Source organism: Dryas octopetala, chromosome 5 (genome assembly GCF_963921425.1).
Source record: "Dryas octopetala chromosome 5, drDryOcto1.1, whole genome shotgun sequence".
NCBI lineage: Eukaryota > Viridiplantae > Streptophyta > Magnoliopsida > Rosales > Rosaceae > Dryas > Dryas octopetala.
In genome coordinates this window covers 15,346,772-15,370,773 of record NC_141370.1, presented here as the reverse complement: position 1 = coordinate 15,370,773, position 24,002 = coordinate 15,346,772, and the positions used below count along the sequence as shown (strand labels likewise).

The 24,002-nt window shown below is 36.1% G+C and overlaps 5 protein-coding genes across 7 annotated transcripts; 4 read left to right on the top strand and 1 right to left on the bottom strand.

The window, feature by feature from the left end:
* Window positions 1-28: 28 nt before the first annotated feature.
* On the bottom strand, window positions 29-3,540 carry LOC147284788 (zinc finger (Ran-binding) family protein). 2 transcript variants are annotated; one of them, XM_086242982.1, is made up of 7 exons: window positions 3,230-3,540; window positions 1,918-2,324; window positions 1,804-1,831; window positions 1,506-1,579; window positions 1,204-1,379; window positions 721-801; window positions 29-311 (listed from the first exon to the last, which is right to left on the bottom strand). In XM_086242982.1, the coding sequence occupies exons 1-7, from the start codon at window positions 3,393-3,395 to the stop codon at window positions 263-265; spliced, it is 981 nt and encodes a 326-aa protein (XP_086099108.1). In that variant the 5' UTR covers window positions 3,396-3,540; the 3' UTR covers window positions 29-262. The 2 variants fall into 2 exon arrangements, with proteins under 2 accessions (XP_086099108.1, XP_086099109.1); XM_086242983.1 differs by having other exon boundaries at window positions 1,918-2,296; window positions 3,230-3,363.
* Window positions 3,541-4,877: 1,337 nt separating this feature from the next.
* Window positions 4,878-8,173, top strand: LOC147284787 (endoglucanase 24-like). The gene is made up of 6 exons (XM_086242980.1): window positions 4,878-5,109; window positions 5,200-5,483; window positions 6,050-6,487; window positions 6,881-7,028; window positions 7,326-7,492; window positions 7,648-8,173. The coding sequence occupies exons 1-6, from the start codon at window positions 4,878-4,880 to the stop codon at window positions 7,978-7,980; spliced, it is 1,602 nt and encodes a 533-aa protein (XP_086099106.1). The 3' UTR covers window positions 7,981-8,173.
* Window positions 8,174-9,565: 1,392 nt separating this feature from the next.
* On the top strand, window positions 9,566-12,882 carry LOC147284786 (polyamine-modulated factor 1-binding protein). 2 transcript variants are annotated; one of them, XM_086243928.1, is made up of 3 exons: window positions 9,566-9,751; window positions 10,768-11,630; window positions 12,396-12,882. In XM_086243928.1, exons 2-3 carry the CDS (start codon window positions 10,771-10,773, stop codon window positions 12,568-12,570), a joined length of 1,035 nt encoding a protein of 344 aa, XP_086100054.1. In that variant the 5' UTR covers window positions 9,566-9,751; window positions 10,768-10,770; the 3' UTR covers window positions 12,571-12,882. The 2 variants fall into 2 exon arrangements, with proteins under 2 accessions (XP_086100054.1, XP_086100055.1); XM_086243929.1 differs by having other exon boundaries at window positions 9,568-9,731.
* A 1,455-nt stretch (window positions 12,883-14,337) lies between these two features.
* On the top strand, window positions 14,338-18,571 carry TAF14 (TBP-associated factor 14). Its single transcript, XM_086244293.1, has 6 exons — window positions 14,338-14,676; window positions 15,500-15,588; window positions 15,671-15,892; window positions 15,979-16,166; window positions 16,246-16,364; window positions 18,102-18,571. Exons 1-6 carry the CDS (start codon window positions 14,566-14,568, stop codon window positions 18,195-18,197), a joined length of 825 nt encoding a protein of 274 aa, XP_086100419.1. The 5' UTR covers window positions 14,338-14,565; the 3' UTR covers window positions 18,198-18,571.
* Window positions 18,572-21,517: 2,946 nt separating this feature from the next.
* LOC147284784 (SAUR-like auxin-responsive protein family) lies at window positions 21,518-22,157 on the top strand. Its single transcript, XM_086244398.1, has one exon. The coding sequence runs from the start codon at window positions 21,578-21,580 to the stop codon at window positions 21,899-21,901; it is 324 nt and encodes a 107-aa protein (XP_086100524.1). The 5' UTR covers window positions 21,518-21,577; the 3' UTR covers window positions 21,902-22,157.
* The last annotated feature ends 1,845 nt before the right edge of the window (window positions 22,158-24,002 follow it).

The following is a 24,002-nucleotide window of genomic DNA, read 5'->3' as shown; positions in this document are numbered from 1 at the left end:
TTTGAGATGAAACATTACTCAAGCAATATAGTATACAAGCAACCATGCTTTCTCTATGAGATGAAACTATAGACCAGTAAATTACATCCTTGGGGAGTGGTGACTAAGATTGAAATATCAATCTACAATCTTTATGATGTATCTCGTGGAGAAAACCAAAAGCTTATAGAAAACGTTCTATCTTCCCCTCAGCATATTACAACATGAAAAACTGAAACAAAACTTGAATAAGTACCAAACATACAACTTTATAGTTTGAAAACTACAAGACATTGACTGGCTGAGCGATTGCATCTCTTTGAGTCTTGCACCTGCAGAAACAAGGGTTCCAACATTCAAAGCAAATCACAGTTCATGCAATACTTTATAGTATCTTTAAACCCTAAACCCTATATCAAAATATGGAGCATTAGGAAGTACACCCATTAATTAAACAGTTCATGCAATACTGAAAACATAATTTGGATCATCAGTATTATTCCCATTCTTAAACCAGAGCAAAGCTGAGAAAGAGGTTTCACTCTTTTGAAGGAAAAAGCAGTCAATAAGCAATCCATCAGGATACATTCCATGCCATGCAGGGGGAATAATCCACTACGAAGGTTTGAAATCCCCATGGAATAGGATGAAGTAATGAATGTTAAGCAAGAATCAATGTTTAGTTTAGCACATACTCAATGTGAATAAAATTATAAAACTGAAAAAAATTTAGGTACTAACCTATTGCAATTTAATCGAGATGCATAATTATGATTGTTGCAATTTGTGCACATCCAATCCCCATTACGCCATTGCTTTGCTCTGTCAAGTCATTAAACAAGATTATTGCGCGCTGAAAATACAGGCTTGTCATAATTTACACCACTCAGGCGTCAGGACAATATGTAAAATTAGGGATATTCCACGATTTACTCTCCATAATTAACAATGAACACTCAAAACGCAGGACTGAAATGGCAGTATTGTTGGCTTAAAAGATGTGAGACTTTATCCGCATTCAAAAAGATGTGGAAGCAAACTTAAAAAAAAAATGAACATGATCAAAATTTTATATTTTTTTAATATATATTGCAATAGTTATAATACAGATATAAATATATCACAATTCACAAGAAAGATCCAAAGATCAAAGCAATTATCTAAGCAACATAATGTGCTACCTAAGTATGAATATGTAAAAGGAAAAGCCAATTCCAAATTTACCCTTTCCCAAGGAGTGTAGGAGTCGTTGCATGCTGTGTCAATGGCATGGGGACTTGCAAATTTGGAGCCACACCTGAGCTTACACTGGGATAAGGAGCGTAAGGTCCAGTTATGGGGTCACCACTGGTCCCTACCACTTGCTCGAACCCAGGATAGGATTGCTGCTGCCCAATAGTCTGCACATTTAGGGAAAAGAATAACAAGAGGACAGGGAAAAGAAGCAGAAAAAGAAGGCATAGGACATTGTATGTTATTTACAATGTTATAATCTAAATTCCAAAGAATAGATAAATGATGCTTACATGTCCTACATTCAATCTCTTGTTATCCCAATCATGAACAAACTCTTCAGATGCTAATCGCTTCATTCCAAGAGCTTTAACTCAAAGAGGAACAGAAATAAGCAAGTATTAGTTACAAACTATGATACTAGTGCTTAATAGCGTAACCCAATAACTATATGTTAACAACTTTTTTCAAACCAGATCATATACCATTTTATGATCAATTCTTTTAACAAATAGATACAGATGACTGAAGCTGAAGTGCTTCAAAAATCTATGATAACATAATTGCTATGCTAGTCAAGAAAGATTGTACCTGGTGGAAAAGCATTGCATTTTTTGCACTGCAGATAAAACCAAAGTTGGATCAGATATAAACAGTCAGGTAAAGAATATTCTTTTCTTCGATGTTCATGTGTAATCATCATACCTGCGTACGGGACGAGTAATTATGGAAACCGCAGCTGCATAACCAGTCACCATTTCGCCATCCTTTTGGAACTGAAAGGAGCTGATTAGTAGGGTTTGCATACAGAAGACCAGCATTATGGTTTCCACCTACAGACCAAGTAGAAGCCGGCTGAACTCCATACTTATCAGCCCCTGGCATAGACCAGTTAGAGTTCAGAGGAAGAGGAAGCGACTGTTGGGGAGCACCATTGCCCATTAATCTGATATTCATCTGTTGATCTAGTCCTCCTTGGGCCCTGGCAAAATAATGTGAATAAGTTGGGAGAGAAGCTCCAGGCATTGCAACTGCTGGCATTGCTGCTACCTCCTTTGGTTGCCCACACTTTTTGCACTTTTCTCTTGAGGCATAATTGTTGTTAGTGCAACCTATTGATCCATTGCCATACACACCCAACCCACAATGCAGCCAGGAAGAAGGAAAGGAAGCCAAGTATACGCACACCAACCAGTCCATCCCACACCAAAATACACATACAAGAAACAGAAACAACTCAACCTAATTGATAGCAAGTTCCTATTTTCAACTTGAAAAAAATAAACACGAAAGCAAAAGAAATAGGCAAGCTGCATCATCAATCATGCTTTCATTCAATAAACAACTTCAGATGTAAAATGGTGTCACTAGCATAACTGGCAAACTAAGGTAACGACTGATTGCCATTATGCTATAAAAGTTCTAGTAAGATAATTATTTATAATTGATTATTATTACTTTTTTTGGATGCAAAGCTAAAAGAAACTAATTGTCCATTTTTTCAAATGGGAAGTTGAGGAAAGTAGAGAGAGGATAATAATATTTCAATTTTAACCATTTTTATTGTTTCGATTCCATGTGAAGCATATACCTCCGTAAAGCAAAACCTAGTTTCCACTACATTTGAAATTCCAAATCTTAGAAATTTAAGCTGCAGAACAGTATTCAATTCCTCCCACATTCCTATTTACCAAACAGAGCATAAACATGTCATCCAACTGCCATACTCAACCACTATCTGACCTCAACGAAATCAATAACCGGTTTAGTAATATCACCCTCTTCTAATCAAACTTACAAAAGGGTAGCTGAAAATTGACACCACGGAGTGAATTGAACTAAGAACACGGCATTCCAAGCTAAAATTCTCAATTATCAACAAGAAAGACCATTAAACAGTCTTAGAAACACTAAGCCTGATTAACCCTAGAACTCTAGAAGGCTAGAAAGTTCGCATTAAAACAAGAAAGATTCGAGAACGCACGCAGTAGAGAAGGTAGAGAGAGAGAGGTCTAACCGGTGCAGATCCAATCACCAATACGAGGAAGCCATTTGGAGTCGGCGGGGGTTTTGGTGTCGACGAGAAGGCGAGGCTGCTTACACCTGTTGCAGAAGGATCTGAAGGCGTAGTTTCTGTTCCTGCATCCACTGCATTCCCAATCCCCTTCTCTTCCTTCGGCCATTACTGTGAGTCTGTGAGTATTACTATTCCTTCCTCTTCTCTTCTCCTCTCTGTATCTATGTCTGTGTGTCACTGTGTGTGTGAGCTAAGCCCCAATGGAGACGAGCAAGGAGGACTGGAGGAGAGAATACGGAGCTCTTTGCAGTTGTCAGTTGCTCGTCTCACGCGACCTTGACCTTCAGAGGATAATATGGGCCATTCGGGGCACCATCGTAATTCAATGGGTCGTGATTTTGATCACTGCTTGACCAGGGCCTGAAAGGTTTGGACTAATCTCCTTCGGCCCAAGAGAATGTTACAAGTTTGAAGCCCCAAAATTGTATATTCATTTCTTCTTTTTCTTTTTCTTTTTTGTCCTGGAAAAAAAAATATATTAAATATATAAAATACAATATGGGGTTTCTAAATGGTCTATGATTTTCAGACCAAAAAAAAAAAATGGTAACCTATGATTTGACCAATATATCCAAGAAAATTCATTAATTTTTAGACATGTAATCTTTAGACTAGGGGTGAACATTAACCTATTCAACCAGCCAAACCAACTAAATTAAATTATTCACAACTTCTTTCCATCTTCTTCTTCTTCTTTAATTTTATTCATATTGTTCTCTCATCATCTTCATTTATCCATTTTTTTTTTTTCATTTTTTGTCATCCCTTCCCAAACTGTTCAAATCAACAGTAAATAAATTCATTTGGAAAAAGAATTCAATTTCGTATATACTTTGGTCAATTTTGGTTTGCGAAAAATGTAAGCAGCATGATTTTGAACAAAAAACCAAACTAATTCGAATTGTGCTCATCCCTAATTTTGACCTCCTAATTCCTCCGTATTCTATTACAATGACTTGTGTTTAAACTTTTTTTTTTTATTATTAACAATTGCATTAATGAGTTTTGAACTGTGAACTTCCATCAACAAAGGGGAAGATTGTGTATCACTAGACCAAATGGTCATCGAAATTTGGTTGATGAGCCCATTAATTTTTTTTTACATTTTAACTCCAATTTTTACCCTTTCATAAACATTCTTTTTTATTTAATTTTTTTTAAAAAAGTTTTATTAAAAATTGACACATGAATATGATTATGATCCACCCAAAACAAAAACAAAAACAAAAAATCGACACTAGATCTTCCCATTGAGTTGGAACAGAAACGACAAAGCAAACACAATCTATCGTCCTCCCAGTTTCAAAACAAACGACAAAGCCGTACCTGCAGTTTTGCAATTCACAGCGTTGTCCGGATGTCCATAACGGTATCATTCTTCGGCCACATCACCCCCCGCCCCTCCAATCAAACGGCGCCGTCGCACTCACACATGGCCCCTGAATCCCGTCTCCAACTCCAAGAAGTAAAACAACGACCTTTCCTGCACCAAAAAAAACGACCTTTCACTTTACAAAGCAAGAAAAAAGCTCAAATTTTTGTTGAAATGCTTCAAAGAAATTGTGCTGAAAAATCGAAAATTGCGTAAATGGAAGGGGGAGTTAAGAAAGTTGACCGCACTGAGTCAAAGATTAAGAGCTGGTGGTGGCGGTTAATTCTGATACTAAGTGTAGCTCTGGTTCTCACAGCAGCTGTACTCACTCTTCTACAAAAGTTCAAGCACTCCAGTTCGGGTCGGGTCTCTGGTCAACCCGGCTCCATAGTACAAAAATACGCAGACGCTCTTCAAATCTCCATGCTATTCTTCGACACCGAAAAATGTACACAAACCCAATTCTCCAATTCTTATTTTGAGCTGATACATGAGTTAAATCCACCATGCATGTTAATGGGTTACTCTGTTTTTGTAGCGGGTAAGCTGATGAACAATCGGGTTCCATGGAGAGGGGATTTGGGGCTCCGAGATGGGAGTGAGCAGAACTTGGACTTATCCAAGGGACTGTATGATGCTGGCGATCTCATCAAGTTTGGGTTTCCCATGGCTTTCACTGCAACGGTGTTGTCTTGGGCGATTCTTGAATATGGAGACCAGATGAAGGCGGTAAAGCAATTGGGTCATGCCCACGACTCGCTTAAGTGGATCACTGATTACCTTATCAATGCCCATCCTTCTCCAAATGAGCTCTATATTCAGGTCTATTGCCTACTGTTTACAATCTTTGGCTTGGTTCAAATTTTCAATGACATGCTATTAATCTCTCACATTGTCAATCACTAAAACTAAAACTAGTCTTTTTTTTTTTGCATTGAAGACTTTTCACCTTTGTTTAGAATTTTAGATAACCATCCACTGGTACTCGAACTCGCTTTGAGAAGTGCTCGACGCCCTGGTAAGCCTATCGAGTAGTGCTTGAGGCACAGTCGAGCACTACTCAAGAAGAGCTCCAACACTATGGATGGCTAGATTTCTAAAACTCTAAAAATAATGACTAAAAGTCTTTAAATGACACAATTTTTTGCTAGTTTTTCAAATTTCTCCTAAGACTATTATATGCCTAGAGTCACCAAATTACTTGCTAAATTTGTTCACTAAATAATGTCTCAGTATAATAGACACAAATAAGGTTTAGAATAGGCTCATATTTGAATGAATGAAAAACTGACACCATTTGGTGAAGAAAATAAATTTGGTGAGTGTAGCATTACTCATATATAAGCCTTTTAATGTCATGTTTATTGTTTACTTATATGTGGTTGAAGGTGGGTGATCCTGAATTGGACCACAATTGTTGGCAAAGACCTGAAGCCATGACAGAGAAAAGGCCTCTAATTCAAATCAACACATCTTTCCCAGGAACAGAGGTTGCAGCAGAAACTGCAGCAGCTCTGGCATCGTCATCTTTGGTTTTCAGGAGAATCAACTCCTCATATTCTAATTTGGCCCTCATGCATGCCCAGCAACTGTTTACTTTTTCTGATGACTATAGAGGTTCTTATAGTGTCAGCATCCCCCAAGTGCAGAAATACTACAATTCTTCAGGATATGGAGATGAACTCTTGTGGGCAGCTACCTGGCTCTATCATGCAACTGGAGACTCGTCGTACCTCAAATATGTAACTGAGCAGAACGGGCCAGCATTTGCTAATTGGGGAAGTCCATCTTGGTTTAGTTGGGATGACAAGCATGCTGCAACTCAGGTATATAGTATAAACCAGTGCTTTATCTGGTTTCTTCTACTTCTTCGCCTAGTACTACTTAAATGTCAAATTCATGTGTCAATTGTCATTTGTAGTTTCTAGTTTATAGGCTAAGATTAACTATTTAGAGTTGTCCACAGTGTTGTTAACATCATCATATTTATTATTTCTATGAATCGTTTGTTGAAAGATCTCTTAAACAATATACAAAGTAGTATATGTTAGTTTCACAAATAAGCATCAGGAAGGAGTTTGAGAAGAGACAAGGTTGCTTATGGTTTTAACTTGTATCTTTACATATAAAAGAAGGTTAAAGGTATTTTGGAATGGAAAGAAGATACACCTAGCTGACTCCAGAAAGTTGTGTTTATGCTTTGTGCCATTTTGGAGCAGGTTCTGCTGTCCAGGATAATTTTCTTTGGTGCAAAAGAGATTCCATTTGAAGAGAACATTGACCTCCAGAAGTACAGGAAAACTGCAGAGGTCTTCATGTGTGGACTTCTACCCGATTCTCCCACAGCCACATCCAGCAGAACAGACAGTAATATTCTTTTCCAGTAACTATTCGACATGAATGTGACATCTTTAATTCTTTTACGGTATCAGTGAATATGCATCAAACAAACACATAATCCTAATGACAAAATTATATACCCTATACTTCCTAGCTATTAAGTTCATACTCATTAAGCTCATATAATTTCTAAGAGAAAGTTTGGGACTGATATGGCAATTGACAATTTTCTTCTTTGTTATATTGATTGATTATGTGTGTGTGTGTGTGTTACATCTTGGGAGGAGAATAAATTGATGAAGTGGTGTGTGTTTTGTGATGTAGATGGCCTGATATGGGTGATAAAATGGGACTGTTTACAGCACCCTGTGGCTTCAGCATTTCTAGCTGTTCTCTATAGTGACTACATGCTCACATCTCGGACTGAAGTGCTGTATTGTGATGGGACATCCTACACGCCTGATGCTATTCGTAAATTCGCCATCTCTCAGGTATTCAATTAGTTTCCAATGAGTTGTAACAGTTTTGCATGGTTGCTGGGAACTCAAAGGGACATGTAGGTTTTTATGGAGAGACAAGCATATCTTAAGCTGATTTTTCTTATGTGCCTGCATTATTCCCGACCAAATTGCGAAAATACTTTCAGGTAGATTATGTGTTGGGTGAAAATCCGATGAAGATGAGCTATCTTGTTGGATACGGGAGTAACTTCCCTCAATATGTGCATCACAGGGGATCTTCGATTCCAGTTGATGCAGATACTGGCTGCCATGATGGGTTTAAGTGGCTGTACAACCCCAATCCCAATCCAAATGTAGCTGTTGGTGCACTAGTTGGCGGCCCCTTCCTGAATGAGACCTACATTGATTCCCGGAACAATTCGATGCAAGGTGAACCAAGCACTTACAACAATGCCCTTATTGTGGCCCTCCTCTCTGGCTTAGTTACCAGTTCTTCAGTGGCCAAGAATTTCTCATAGAAGAGCATTTTCATATAACTGATCCTTTTTGTATCATATGTAGGAAATTTTCAGCATTGTCTGTGTGCTTGCCTATAGCTTCTACCAGTCTTTGTAGTGCTTTAGGTAGAGAGTAGATTTGTTTTGATCACTCATGCTGGTTTTAGCTAGAAACACCAGAATGGATTCTGCCAATTTTTACTGGAAGTGTAAATATGAGTTTCAATGACTTGACATTTTTTTTGCTGTTAAGTGGACTCCATGTAATATAGGTTGGTCCTTTTGAAATGCTGGGTTCTGCTGTTCTTTTCAAATGATTCAAACACTAAATTACTTGCAGCTTAAGTTCAAGTGATATGAGGGCTTCCAAGGGCCATCATTGTTATCTTATCGACCCTTTTGTCAACTTACAAGTTTACTTGTAAAGAAAGGTTTATTTCCACTAAAAGTTTATCTATATTATGAAATGCAAATTTTTCTCTTATAAAAGTATGTTGCAGAAGAAAACATTTTAAAGGTTTGCAGAAGAAAACATTTTAAAGGTCTCACAACATTTTCAAAAATTGTTCATGTGATCAAATTTTAGCTTTATATGTTACCCTAATGAAATATATGATTTGCTAACAATTATTTGAGTCCAAATCTTTTATCTTATCAAGTACTAAACTTTTGATGTGAAACAGAAAAAAAAAAAAAAAAAAAAAAAACCTTGACTTAAGATGAAATAATTCAATGTTATTATTCCCATATCCACTATAAAATCTCAGTAACTCTATACATAATATATATATATAGAGTAGTGTTCTAAAACTAACTGGTTAGTAAATTAATACGAAGCTAACCATGTTTTTGAGACCACCACATAACTAATGTCATAATCCGAACCGTCAATTATTTAGGTCATACTTCAAAAATCATCATTGCAAAAAATTAACTAAATCGGAAATTATGTTGTCATCTAATTCAGATCAAATAAATAGACGATCAGTGTTTCGATAAAAGCATAGAAATAGTTGTTGTTATAATCAATTGACTAAATAACTTCCGATTTTGGAGATTTTTTACAGGGATGATCTTTGAAGTAAGGCCTAAAAAATAGACGGTTCGAATTTTAAGATTACATTGTGCAGTGGGCCCACAATGGTAATTAGTTTTGTATTAAGTTACTAACATGTTAGTTTTAGAACATTCTTGTATATTATATATATATGATAACATTATGGACTACCTCAATAATATTTCATGAAAAAAGAGTTCAATGAATTAATAAGTCATTTCTTAAAGGTTAAAACCTTACTTTTTTTTGTTCTAATCTTTTGGAGATTGATCTCAAAAAGTCAAGGACCACTTAACCCACCATAGTTATTAATAATTGAATTAAACCTATTTAGAGGGTGAGCCAAAAAAGATCTATTTAGAGAGGATGGTTTTTGTTTTGGTTTTTATTATTAAATCCTAATTGTCCTTTTAAAAATTATTTGGTCTGAATCGTCTGATCATTCATGTTGTTAATTAAAAATTTAAATTTTTTCATTTTTGAAAAAAGAAAAGAAAAATAAAATAAAATAAAGAACAAAAAAGGAAGGGGAGACAAAAAAGAAGCTGCACAGCTGCCCTTTCTCTCTCAACATTCTTTCTCGTTAAAATCAGTGGCCGCTTTCTCGCCAAAGAAAACGTTGTGCTGGACGAAGACGAAGATCGCCACCAGCACCCACCCACCCTCTCATCAGCTCCTCGACTCAAACCCTAAATCAAATCCCTTTCCTTCAAAGGTTCATTTTCATCTTTATTGGTGCGTCTGATGCTATCGTTTTTTCTTAATTTTTCGTTCTTTTGGTGCGTCTGATGCCATCGTTTTTTCTTAATTTTTTGTTGTTGTGCCTTTTTTCAGTTTCTATTTTGTCCCCTTATTTTATGTTTAGGTTTTGATTAAGATGGGATTGCGATTATATATGCAATTAGTTTGATGAGCAATAAAGCCAAAATTTACGGGGTTATCGTTCCAATGTGATAAGTAGGGTTTTATTTGTTCGTTGTTATAAGATTTTGCTAGATTTTTAGTAATATAAGTTCTTATATAAATATTCTGTTTTCTATTAAATTTTTTGAGCTGGAAATAGCTCTAGGTTATGATTCACATGTTGGATCTTCTTTAGTTTGCAGTTTTATCTGAATGCATATTTGAGTGATGGTGGGTTAGTGGATAAAATTACTAATGGCTATTGATAAATTTGTACAGCTTTTCAGAAAAACACTGAAAAGAACCCAGGTCATGATCACCCATTTCTTCTTCTATTGATGAAATATAACATTTCTCATGCACGTTAACATTTATTTTTGAGGTCATGGATGTAGCTCCATTCAACCTTTAAGTCTTGTTTACTGTCTAGAAAAATATTGTTATCTTTGTATGAGAGTGTGAGCTATATTACCAACACTGCTTGAAGTTTATTGCTTTACATCATGCAGAAAAACCCAGCTCTGGAGCGCTAGAATATGAAATTTGGGTTTAAACCTTTTTTCTAGTTGGAGTGGTGAATGTGTTTAATATGCAAAAACTTAAAAGTATTTTGATTTACCAGAAAAATACGTCTCATATTGCCAGATGGAAACTTGATATATACTATTAAACTTCCTGTGATTTTTACCTTACGAAGCTTATTTGAGTTAGTAGGCACCTTGCTGCTTATAATTTTGTTAAGCTTCATAATGTGTTATTCCTTCAAAAGACCTAATGGGAGTTATGCCTTATGTTGAAGTGTTCTGCATCGTATTAGATTTCAAAGTTTTCATGTTCGTTTTGGACAGGGGATGGCAGCTGAGGAAGATGTTGACTTGTCAACCTTGAAGTCTCAGCTGAGCCAAACACATGAAGTGTGGAAGCAGGAGATGGAACAGCGCCAATCCCAAGTGGATGTATTGCAAAAAAAGCTTATGGAAGTAAAGGCTTGTATAGAGGGGTCTGAGGAAGATTCAAAAAAGGAACTAGAGGTTCTTTGGAGGAGAGTTAAAACTACTGGAACCTTGTTAACATACCTGAAATCAAAAGCAAGGCTAATGGCTGTTCCTCATTTAGCCCATACATCTTGTGGCATCAAACAATTAGAAGGGGTAGGGCTTGTTGATAAAAATGGTACACCATTGTCTGGTTGGTCTAGGAATGTTGATCTTTCTTCCTTTGATAGTCCAGATGAAGAGGCTTTGATTGGGATTATTGAGCAACATGGTTCTCTGGATGAACAAGATGCAGCCTATATTGGTGAAATTCTCAAATCTGTGCAGATGATTACAGATGTAATGGAAGCTCTTGTCAAGAGAGTCTTACTGGCAGAATCTGAAACTCAAATTGAGAAGGAGAAGGTAACTTTTGGTCAGGAAGAAATTAAGAAAAAGTCAATCCAAATTGAGAACATGTCTTTGAAGTTAGAGGAGATGGAGCGGTTTGCTTTAGGAACGAATGGTATTCTAAATGAAATGCGGCAGAGAGTTGAGGATTTGGTTGAAGAAACATCTAGACAGCGGCAGCGAGCTACAGAAAATGAACAGGAACTTTGTCGTGTGAAGCGGGACTTTGAGTCTCTAAAATCATATGTCAGCAGTCTCATCACTGTGCGAGAAACACTGCTCTCTTCGGAGAAGCAGTTTCAAACTATTGAGAGGCTGTTTGAGCGGTCAGTATGTTTTGTTCTTCGTTTAAGAAATATTCATTTTAGTCGATTATTAAGTGTTTGCCCTTCTATCATTTGGTTGGTTACACCAGATTCTCTGCTATACTTTCCTTCCCTTGTTTTACTGTTGGTTGCATCTTGTCTGCCCCGTATCTTATCATGGGATTGAGTGCTTTGCTAGGCATTGTATTGTTTGTATCTTGCTGGAGGCATATCAAGTATGAACCAATATCGAAGCACTGATTTTGAAGTTGTTGATTTGATCTATTTAGGTATTGAATTTCTATAAAAACATGGTCATACAGTGATTTGCAGGTAGTCAAGAGATAAACGTTTTAAGGTTGGTTCTCTTAGGTTGCATTTGAATAGTGGATTTGAATTTTTATTAAATTGTTTCATGTGATTTTAGAAATGTTATGTTAAGTTTTTACATTTATCAAATCCTGATATGAAGTATTTTTATTACTAAAATATGTATTAAAATATTTATGTTTGATCAAAACAGTTTAGTTTTTTCTTTTATTGTTTTACATTTTTATTGAGAATCTTGTTCTTCTAGAAACATGAAACTGTCACTGTTCTTCTGAGCATGTGAACACTCATGCACATGCATGTGTTTGCATGCATGTGCATGCTCTTATGTTTTTTAGCAGCAGCCGGCATAAGCATGTGCCGGTGTGGTAATCCAATCTCATACCTTTGTAACAAGCATCTATCTGAGCTGGAAACGTTTTGTTGTATTACTTATCTGAAGTTGATTTGAAACAGGCTAGTAGCAAAAACAACACAGTTAGAGGGTGAGAAAACGCAGAAAGAGGTAGAAGTTCAGAAACTCATGGAAGAAAATGTGAGGCTGAGTGCTCTTCTTGACAAGAAAGAGGCCCAACTTCTGGCCATGAATGAACAATGCAAGGTGATGGCTTTGAGGGGTTCGAACATCTAATTTGTTAGGCTAGCTTTTGTACTGGCTGGTGGCCGGTGGCTTGCAACTCAGTTTGGTTCAAGCCCGCCTGACTGTCAATGTACCAGAGAGGCATCTGATCTTGGAATGAGCAACCCTGGATGACAAAGTGTGTCTGAGATCCTTTTTCAATTGTAACATTGTGAAGAGAGAGCCCCCTGAACCCCTATTATGTAGTTCTCTGCATTTATGCTGTTGTTGAACCGAACCCAGAAAGTCAAATATTAATTGGAATCCAATCTCGGTGTTAATCGCTTGGCTAAAATGTAAAGGCTCTGATCTGAATATTATGCATCAATGCTGCATTTTTCCTTTTGATATTTTAACAAGAAATATTTTATATGAAGCATTTGGGTGTGGAGATAAGGGCTCCATCATTGAAACTATAAGTCCTAAAGAATTGGGTTTCAGTTCTTGGATCACTAGTTATATATTGGTGTAGGAAACTTATATGTTTTGGTGGGGGATTTCAACTCTAGTAATAGATTATTGGGTTAAATATAAAAATGGTTCACGAACTTTACAATGAATCTCAATTTGGTCCATTAATTATTAAAAGTGTCAATTTGGTCTACAAATTTTTCAAATTGTATCAAAGCAGTACAAACGTTAACTTTCATCGAACAATTTAACGAAAAATGATCATGTGCACAGTAAGTGATCACATTTTTAATGACATTTTAGTTCGTTCATCACATTTTTATGTGACAAATTTCGTTAATTTTCTGATAGAAGTTAACGTTTATACTGATTTGATACAACTTAGAAAGTTAGTGGACTAAATTAACACTTTTTATAATTAGTAAACCAAATTGAGATTCACTGTAAAATTCGTGGACCATTTTTGTATTTAACCCTAGATTATTTTACTCTCATCTTCAATGATCTCCCTCCCATGAATTTTGTTTTTTTACCACTCTCCCTCCCATGAATTAAAAGAAGACAAATGTTATGAATTTTTATTTGGCTAGTGCTATTCCGACCACCCTAAATTGCTGAGTTGACCACCTTATTTCAAAATTTCAACTTTACCCTTAAAACAAAAAATTTTAATTTTGTTCGTCGAGTCATTCGACAGTTATCTACCAAAATATTTATGGTTATTCGATAGTTATCTGCTGAACATTGGTGGATTATTCGGTGGATAACTATCGAATGGAAATGAAAAAGGCATTCGACAGTTATTTGTCGAAATATTTGTATTTATTCGACACTTATCTGCCGAACATTAGTGGATGTTTCGGTAGATGACCACCGAATGGATCTAAGTGATTTATCATGTTTTTGCAATAAAGGGTAAAATAAGAAAAAAATTGAAAAAAATATATTTAGGATGGTCAACTCAGCAGCTATGGATGATCTGCATAGCCTCACTCTTTTTATTTATATACAAATATTATGAAATTGTTTAGTGGGCCATTGGCTCTTTCCCTTGTTGATGATTTTGATGGAAGGACGATGGGCTTGTTTTGTGGGGCCTTGGCTGCTGATTCTGTATGTAGTATACGAGGAATTGTTTGTCATTCCTATTTTTAGAAGCTGAAAAATATTTGGTGCGATGGTAATAACATGTGACATATTGATATATTGTTTAAGCTTTAAGTTTTAGACTTTATTAATTGTACACTTACTATAATTTTATTACAGTAATATATAATAATTTTTCATAAAAAATACGAATTATCCTTCTATCACTTTCGAATAAAAAACGTTATCCAATATGCATTTCATTTGCCGGTTCCCGCAAAATTTAGTATTTGTTTTTTCGCAGGGAAAAAAATGCGCCTTTTCTTAACCGAACAACAAAACGAACTAAAACCCTAATCCTCCATATTCCTCCAATTCGCGATTTTTGAAACGTAATTTGTGCACTACGAATTCACAAACGAAAACCCTTATGTACTTTGTGCAACGAGCTCTGTGTTTGCGCTGCTTTGTTTGAATTGAAAAGACGAAAAGCTTGAATTTTTGCTCACAATGTCAGCAAGAAAAGTAGGTGAAACTCAGCCTCAGCCCGAGGACGGTGGCGCTGCCCAACTGCCACAGCCAATCCGAACTTCCAAGCCTTCTGAAGATAGCGACAAGAAGGTAGTGTATTCTTACGCTCTTATTCTTCTTTTATTTTTATTTATTTATTTTTTGTTTTGGTTGCTCAATAATTTTTGTGGGGTTTTAGGGGACGACAAATAATTGTCTGAAGGCTTTGAACTTTTCATTTTCTCGTGCACAAAAGCGTATTGTTTTGCAATTTATTGTGTATTTAGTTGCTCTTCAGTTTATTGAATTTGAGTAAGTAACGGGATGATGCTAACAGTGTGTTTGGGTGGAAGAATTAAACTTGGAATTTTATTAGCGGTTAAAATTTGAGAAATGGCAATTTCCAAATTTCCTTGTTTGGTCATTAGCAAGGAAACCTTAAAATTTTGTGTGGGAAAGAATGTGGAATTGGAAGTCATAAATTCCAACTTCACATTCCAGCGAAATAGGTGTCATTTCCAAAATTACAATATATGAGATTTTAAGAAAATAAACACACCTACCATCCCTGCTTTTATTGTCACTACCACCACCCCACCTTCACCACTATCACCACCACCCTCATCGCTTTGAATTCCATCATACTTAATAGATTAGCCAAACAAGAAATTTTACAAATTCTATGACTTTAATTTCATCTTTTAAAATCATGTCGTTTTTAAATTGGCTAGCACTTCCAAACTTCCTCATCCAAACGCGCCGTTACTATTTATGCATTAGTCGGTTCCATACAGTTGAATGCCACTTTTTTAGGTCTGAGGTTCTGTGTTCCTAATGCCTCATTACCCTACTTTTCAATGTATTTTATAGCACTTTTCTTTTTTCAATATTGTTGCATACCATTTATGATGCCTCTTCATTTTGGTTGTCATAGAGTACAATCAGGAGACTTAAAGATGTTGATATTTGTGTGCCAATAGTATATGGGACAATCGCATTCTATCTCGGTAGGAAGGCCAGTGAGTAAGTACTTTCTTTTGCTAGGGTCTTGTTTAATGCCTTTTGTATCTCTGAATATTTTCCACTAATGTTTTCCCTTAATTAGGTCTCAGTCCCATAAGTGGACGGTTTATGTTCGTGGGGCATCAAATGACGACCTTGGGGTAGTGATAAAGCGAGTTGTATTTCAATTGCATCCTAGTTTCAATAACCCTACGAGAGTGGTTGAATCAGCCCCATTTGAGTTAACGGAATGTGGTTGGGGTGAATTTGAAATTGCCATCAGTCTATTCTTCCACAGTGATGTCTGTGAGAAACAGATAGACTTGTGAGTTGCGTATTCTTATATTGATTTTATTGTTTGAAAGGCCCACAAGGCAGATCAATAATTGTTGGAGGTCATATCATTTGCAGGTATCACCATTTGAAGTTATATACTGAAGACGAATCTGGGCCCCAGTCAATCAAGAAACCTGTTGTTGTGGAATCTTACAATGAAATAGTTTTACCTGATCCTTCAGAGGCCTTTTTTGCTCGTGTGCAGAACCATCCAGCTGTCATAGTTCCCCGTTTGCCTGCTGGCTTTAACTTGCCTAATCCTGGTAAAGATCTTGCTTTGATGTTTTTTGAACCTTTACTTCTTACAATCCCTTTTTAAACTTCCTATGTGGATTTCTGCAGTATTGATTGATCACATGAATGAAAAGGAACGAGACATGAAAGATCATCCCCTTAGTCAGTGGTTCTTGAATTTTTCAGAGGCAGATGAGCTCTTAAAACTTGCAGCAGCTCGTCAAGAGGTTAGAATTGATTTCTATCTCTCTTCCTTTTTGAACTAATTGATTTGGCTGATCCTCTAATAATTTTTTTTTTTCCGTTTGTGGATTTCAAAATACTAAGAGTAATGCTATTTGGATCACCTTATCTGATCACATTTAGCTGACAACATTAAGCTGATGTGTACAATCATTTAATGTAGCCAGCTATAATTATGTTTTTTTTTATATATGCTTTATGAATATAAATCTGTTAGCCTTTAATATTTTTTCCTATAACTTTTCATCTTCTTCCTTTTACCCTCTCTTCTCTCCGATTTATCTGTTTCCCCATTAACAAAAAGCTTCTGATATGCATTTTACCCTCTCTTCTTTCTTCTTTATCCTGCCTTCCCTTCCTCACCGACCTTGTTCTTCATCCACCCAAATCAGCCATAAACTCACATATCTAATCATACAAAATCCCAATCAATCCAAGTTTGGGATTGTATTCGATTCGAAAAAAGGTTTCTAGCTCTTTGGTTGATCTTGGAGCATGAATTTAAAAAAAAAAAAAAAAAAATTCTGCAGCAGCTAAGAGCTTCAATAATCGTATTAAAATTGAACCTTTAGAATTATAGAAAGAAAAAGAAATTGAACCTTTGGGTTGTATTCAATCTTGACCGGTTTTGTTAAGTAACCACAAAGATTGTAGAAATGAAAAAAAGTAAAGATAAGAACCATAAAGATTCTAGAGAGAGAGAGTCTATTTGCTTGGATGTAGAAACCAGTGAATATTATAGGTGTGGCTACTTCGGAGATTAGTCTGATGTTGAAAAAGATTTTTACAAAACATGAAGAAGTTTGAAGCTGGTTCTATGTCTGAGATGCTTAAGGAAAAGGCCCACAAGAAAAATCAATAACAGCCATTAGTTGGAGGTGCTAGGAAACAAATAGCAAAACATATGAATCTACAATGGCAAAATGCATCTATTAGAGGGAAGGCAAGAAAAAGAAGAGAGGTAAAATACACAGAGGAAGCTTTTGTTGACGGGGGAAATGAGTGAATGGGAGAGGAGAGAGGGTAAGAGAAAGATGAAAGGTTAGAGAAAAAAGATTTATCGTTAACAGATTTAAATTCATAAAATGTAATTAAAAAAAATAGCAGGCTACATTCAATGACTGTACAAATCAGCTGCCACATAATGTGGTCTTCTAAATATGGTAAGATAAGTTGGTCCAAATAGCATTAGTCAAATAATAATAGTTTGGAACTGCCATATTCTTAATTTATTTCCTCCCCCGCCCCCTTTATACCTGTTGGGAATGGGAATACTCTTTTAATGTAAGAGCTTGCCTAATCATGCTAGTTGGGGTCGTTTTTTGGGTATTGCTGTCTAGGATTACTTAATTGACATAATCTGCTATTACTATCTTCAATTATTGGGCTGGTCATAATGATCTATTTCTCTTCACTTGTGCTGGGGTGGGTCTCTCAATTTTGGTCAAGTCTAACAAGTTAATATCGGGTATGGCTGGACATCTATCTGTCCTGCACTATCTTGAATGCATCTGATTGAGTTTTATCTTGTAACTTACTGTTTATATATGGGCTTGGGTTTCACTTGTGGCTATGCCTCATTGTATGTACTGTTCTCCATATCAATTCTCGCGCCCTGTTTTGCTCTTTCATTTGTGCCTGCTTGAATGGTCTGACTGCAGACTCTCCTATACTGGGAATTTGTGGGAGAATAACTTGTTGACATTGTCTCAACTTGATAGGTGCAAGCTCACATTGTTAATGTGAGAAGAAAACTGAGCATGATGGATGGGCTGCCTCAGCTGTCCAAACCACCCTCTGGATATGAATATACATGATCATGGTAGAGCATCATTCAAGTTTCGTCGTCAGTGTAAATCATGGAAGACCTAATAATGATTATTGATGTAAACATGTGCATTATCACAATGGGAGCTCTCCAATATGTTTAAGTCTATCTCTTTTAGAGCTAACTGAAGTTAGTATAGGAGTGACAATGGATTGCTGCAAAGCATATCATGAAACAAGAGTTAGAAGTTTGTGTGCATGGACGTCTATCGAGTGTATAAACATGTATGGATGTTCTTATGCATATGTATGTATATCTCGATCGGTCCATTTGTGATGTTGAACTATCATAAGCTACTTGAGATATGACTTAAATGAAAAATGAAATGTGTGATACTCGGTTTTTGTTGCTAATTTCATCTTAATAATTTTAATTGTCCCATCTCCTGCGAGTTAAATTTATATTAACCGAGTGTAAGAGTTTCACAATAACTTTTCGACAAACTGGAAGCCTGGAACTGGCAGTTTTTTCCCTTTTTTTCCCCTCCAGTCTGGAACTAGCAGAAAAGGACAGCAGTGAAAGTAGCATTAATATGGTGTGAGAATGGAGGATTGTTAGGTATTTTTAAGCAGCTTGCAGTCACTTGTGTAGCAATAATTACTTTTGCTGGGGTTCTCGGGCCTTGAAGATCGGGGTTATTTTTGTCTCTTACTACCAAGGGAGTCTGTATATTTTTCATTGTAGGTAGTTATAGTTCCACTAATGTCTTCTAGCTATCTAGTGACATTCATTTATGCAGAATGAGAATGTAGGTAGCTATCTATTGCTCTATTTTCCTCCATATCCTACATCAGGTTTTCTTGAGATGATTAGACTGGTAAGCTACAATGTCATCAACAGTTGTGATGCTGTAATGCTGCCTACTTCTCTATTTTGTCTCTATAGGGTTGCTCCAAGACAATAGTAACATGGCCTTCACATGTTTATGAATTGATTGGTTCAACATCTAGTGAAAGAGAGGACCTTTTGTTGATTGGCAATCATGGTCTCTGCCTCTGTTACGATGATGGCCTTCATATATTCCACATTAATTCTGACCTTCATAAGTTATCCATATTTATAGCCACAACATGGGCAGCCGCCGCATTTATAGACCGTTGCTGAGACTCTGTTCAAGCTCTTATGGAGTCTGTGATTTATCTCTTGGGGGGTATTGGAGGAACTGTGATTTCAATGAGTTTTCACCCAAATGAATTTCTGATATTTAAGCTGATATATGATGCCTTAATATGAATTTTCTGTCTTGTATGTATTGTGAATGTGAAAGAGTACAAAAGAGGAAGCAGGAAGGACATATGGATATGCTGACATTGAAGCTCTGAGGATGGCTTTCTGAGCCTTAGAACATGGGAAACATTAAATTCTCTTACAACTGAGGTAGGAGATACTAGTGGTGCTCATTTTGAGGAATATATGTCTCACTCACAGCTCTTCTATATGTGGATAATGGTTTGGTTTTTGGTTTTATCAAAGGTCACATGGGCAGGGCTTTAATGGTGAGACATTTTTTAGGAACTGACTGCAGCACAAGTAACTTATAAGCTCAACATGTGCCCTACAACTTATAATCATTATGAATTAAATTCTTTTAAATTCCTGGTTGTGAATGAATTTGATTGGCAGAAGGCAGCAAGCAAAGCACCACAGAAAGGTGTTGTAAGCAGTATGCTCCCTCTGGGGGGGTCTGAAGGGAAGTTTGCATGTGTTGCCATTTCTGGGGATTTGTGTGCATTGCAAGCATACCCTAAACCTTTTTTAAGGGAAGACAAAAAATATGGTCATTTGGTCCCCCGAAGGAGGGACTCAGCTGGTTAGGAACTGCCCTTCCTAAGGGCTTGGGGTAACCCTTTCTTCCACCCCTTCTGTTGGGGCAATTTTGCCCATAAGCCACAATAAATAAATAAATAAATATATATAATTATATATCCCTTCATTCCTAGACGGTTCACGAAAGACTAAAATTGTGGTGAATGTGGTGAATGTGGTGAATGCTCCATTTTCACTGGACCACTTGTTTCATGAAAGGCTTTTAATGCGCTTGCCATCCAAAAACATCATGTAGCACGTTGGGCTTTCCTGATGGATTTTATATTGTTTTTAGGTAAGCTGGGGTTCAATTATGCTTGGACTACAACCAGCAATTATCGGCTCTAATTGCACTAAAAAACGAAAATTTTAATTTGGATTAGAGTTGTGATCTACTAATTAAGTCACCAATTTGTGAGATTCAGGGTTTGTATTGACCTTCAGACTTATTTGAGCTTGAGTGTAAGTGTTATTATTTGTATCATCTTAATCTTGATTGATTACGCCTCTAATATATAATGTGTATAAATATCAGGTTCTTTTCATTATCTTTTAATCAGGTTAGTTATATATATTCCTAATCTGTTGAGTTGGGACTAATTTGTAATGGATTGAACAACTCCATTTTTTAAAGAGAAAAAAGAAAACGAACTTCTATGGCTACTTTAAGAAAAAAAAATATATATTGTATATAACGATTATATACAATCATTCTCTTATAATAATTGATCATATGCACAAAAAATTAAGAGGCTGAAATTTATTAGATTGTTAAATTTACATAGAAAAAATAAAATTCAGTTGGACTAGCTCGGACTACACCTCAGGCTAGCCAATCTTAAGCTCTGCCTCTGTGATCACATAGTTGCATAGGGTTGTAGTGCCTCCAATTATATGAGAGTCAAAATTCTTCTTTCAGAAGCAATATATATATATATATATATATATATGCATGTATGTATATGTATATTCTAGCTAGTCATGCATGATGTAATGCTATTACAGAAGTCAGAACATCCAAAAACGTGGCTTCATATGCAAGAAACTATAGATTTTTCTTTGCAGCAGCCAGTGGTACACTGTACATCGATAGAAAATTAGACCCTAACCAAACACAATCACGAATTTCCCAACCTCTCATATATATTGTACCACTAGATACCCATGTTGAGAAAGAAGAGAGAGAAACAGAGAGCTAGGTAGTGGGTCCCATGTTGTACATTTTAAGGGAAGCAAAGGTAGGGCAATCCCCAATGGGCATTGTGGTTTTTTTGGCATTTTTGCTTTCTGCATGGCCTTTGAACACTGTTTGCCCCCAAAACACTTAAGTGAGCTCTTCTTTGCCCCCACATCCCACATGCTTTTCTCTCTCTCTCTCTCTCTCTCTCTCTCTCTCTCTCTCTCTCTAATATTTCTAATCTTTCCATAATATATATAAATAGCTCTCCACCCCCTTCAAATTTCTCATCACCCCCACCACAACACATGCACCACCTCAATTCACACGTCTCTCTAGCTCTAGCTCCTCCCAAACCCAGCCACATAGTACAAGTTGTTATTCAAATGGCTATCAAAAAATCAAACAAGCTACCTCAGTCGACAGCGGCTCTGAAGCAAATTCTCAAACGGTGCTCGAGCTTTGGGAAGAAAAATGGGTACAACAATAATGGGGAGGGTCTTCCTGATGATGTCCCCAAAGGTCATTTTGCTGTGTATGTTGGGGAGAACAGAAGCAGATACATTGTTCCAATTTCATGGTTGGGTCACCCTGAGTTTCAGAGTCTGCTCCAAAGAGCTGAGGAGGAGTTTGGGTTTAACCATGGCATGGGTTTGACCATTCCTTGTGAAGAAGTCGTTTTTCAGTCTCTAGCATCAATGATCAGATAAACAAGGCTAGCTAGCTAAGAAATTGAGGAGGAGGATCATGGAGGACTTGTTTGATAACAGAGAGATGAAGCAATTAATGCATGTGCTTCAAGATTCTACAATTAATCTTCGTGTTGATATTGTAAAGTATGTACGGTTGCATGTGCATGCATTAATATATGGTGTGGCTCTGACGAGGTTTAGTTTGATTATTAACATCTTAATTAATTAGTCATTGTATGTTGATGCATATATGATCATGTAATTAAGCAGTTATTCGATCTTGGACCTCTTGGTGATGCATTTTGTGTCCTTTTTAAGAGGACTGGCATAATTAATATATGAAAGAATTATTCAAGGGAGCTCTCCAATTAAGCTCCTTTATCCAATCTCTCTCTCTCTCTCTCTCTCTCTCTCTCTCTCTCTCTCTCTGTATGAAGATGTAAAGCTCATGGAGTACTAGCTTGCATGTAATCCATGATGAAAAAGTTGACTGGTATTGCTGATGAGTCTATATCACTTTCATTAATTATTGATATGATTGGATATGAATATTACACATTTAATGCAGAGGTGAGAAATTAATTAATTTCGTTATTATGGGGTCAACTAACAACTAATTGTTGATCTAATGGTGTTTTTCTCGACAATATTTGATAGGTTTTAAGTTCAAATTTTCACCTCTTAATCTAAAAAATAAAGAGTAGATGATCAACTTCTTTTTTTCTGGGTTTCCGACTTTAAATAACTATATTAGGTAATGAAGAAAATTTAATTCATATATAAAGGATAAGAAAATATAAGCAATTAATGATTAATGTAATTTGTTTCCATTAATTCATTTACAAGCGAAAAAGTTCATTTTGAGAAATCGTTTTAGTTTCTTGTTAGGATGAACCTTAGCTTCATTAATGGCCGGCATAGTTTAACAGAACTTTGTACTTATTTGTTAGTTGGAGACACCCACACGACATGATTATTTGGTTTTTCTTGACAAACGTACAATCTTCATGTACCTACTTCACATAATTTGTGGAAGTCACTCATTAAAACAAATCCACATCCATCTCTAATTATTTCATGTAATTGGATATGTATCAAGAATTTCATATTACATGGAATAATATTCTCTTATTGAACGTACAGTCTCAAATATAAAATATTTGTAAACTCAGATCTGTTCTTAAAAAGTCGAGGCATTTCGAATTGTTTGTTGACACGGACAAAGTCAAGGAAAACAAAAATATAAGTTTAATAAAAAAAAAAAAAAGAGATAAAATATAAGTATGCATCTCATGTAATTAGACTGTAAATACGTAAATTTTAAAAAAATAATCAACATATATGTACACAATCTCTCTCTCTCTCTCTCTCTCTCTCTCTCTCTCTAATTAATTAAACAAAATCGGGTACTGAGACCACCACCCAACCTCCAAACTCTAGTGCCAACCACAGAGCAGCATCATACTCCACCATGCAAACTTGCAAAGTCTTCCCCAAAGCCATGACAAATATAATATATATATATATATGTAATTAATAACCGAATTACATGGCCAGAAAAAAAGAACCCAATTATATGTGGAGTCCAAAGGCACATATAATTAAAGATGGCACAACAATTGTTATTCAACAAATAACCCTAAAACGTAACCAGTTTAATGGTTTCCTGCCATGAACTTGGGTCCCCCATATTAGACATCTACACCAATATTATATTTCCACCACCTGTTTAGTCCTAATCTTTAATATTAGTGACGCATTTAGACCTTCCATACACGCATGCATGCATACTTAATTAATTGGCTCCATTAATTGTTGTACGTGTACCTTTGAGGCACATCTCACATGCAAGTGCGTCTCATTGTCCACTTAGAATTTGGACAATTAGCTAGGAGACTCATCTTAATGATACTTGATCAGTTAATTACTAGATCCCATCTTACATATATATTCTAATTAATATTCATGATTTAATTATGGATTAATTAATTGATTAATTGTTCTTGTCCCTAATCAATCGTATAGTACGTACGGCATGCGCAGACCATCTGATCACCATGCATGCATACATGCATCATTAATTTGAAATGGATTGGTAACCACCTACCTTATGATCATA

Bases quoted from the DNA above. Each gene is read 5' to 3' on its own strand.
- LOC147284784 (XM_086244398.1), top strand. From the start codon at position 21,578: ATGGCTATCAAAAAATCAAACAAGCTACCTCAGTCGACAGCGGCTCTG.
- LOC147284788 (XM_086242982.1), bottom strand. From the start codon at position 3,395: ATGGCCGAAGGAAGAGAAGGGGATTGGGAATGCAGTGGATGCAGGAAC. The intron at 1,832-1,917 runs GTATGATGATTA...TTTTATCTGCAG, and splicing joins ATTACTCGTCCCGTACGCAG to TGCAAAAAATGCAATGCTTT. The intron at 1,580-1,803 runs GTACAATCTTTC...TTTGAGTTAAAG, and splicing joins ATGCAATGCTTTTCCACCAG to CTCTTGGAATGAAGCGATTA.
- LOC147284786 (XM_086243928.1), top strand. From the start codon at position 10,771: ATGGCAGCTGAGGAAGATGTTGACTTGTCAACCTTGAAGTCTCAGCTG. The intron at 11,631-12,395 runs GTCAGTATGTTT...GATTTGAAACAG, and splicing joins ATTGAGAGGCTGTTTGAGCG to GCTAGTAGCAAAAACAACAC.
- LOC147284787 (XM_086242980.1), top strand. From the start codon at position 4,878: ATGGAAGGGGGAGTTAAGAAAGTTGACCGCACTGAGTCAAAGATTAAG. The intron at 5,484-6,049 runs GTCTATTGCCTA...ATGTGGTTGAAG, and splicing joins CAAATGAGCTCTATATTCAG to GTGGGTGATCCTGAATTGGA. The intron at 6,488-6,880 runs GTATATAGTATA...ATTTTGGAGCAG, and splicing joins ACAAGCATGCTGCAACTCAG to GTTCTGCTGTCCAGGATAAT.
- TAF14 (XM_086244293.1), top strand. From the start codon at position 14,566: ATGTCAGCAAGAAAAGTAGGTGAAACTCAGCCTCAGCCCGAGGACGGT. The intron at 14,677-15,499 runs GTAGTGTATTCT...TGGTTGTCATAG, and splicing joins CTGAAGATAGCGACAAGAAG to AGTACAATCAGGAGACTTAA. The intron at 15,893-15,978 runs GTGAGTTGCGTA...TATCATTTGCAG, and splicing joins TGTGAGAAACAGATAGACTT to GTATCACCATTTGAAGTTAT.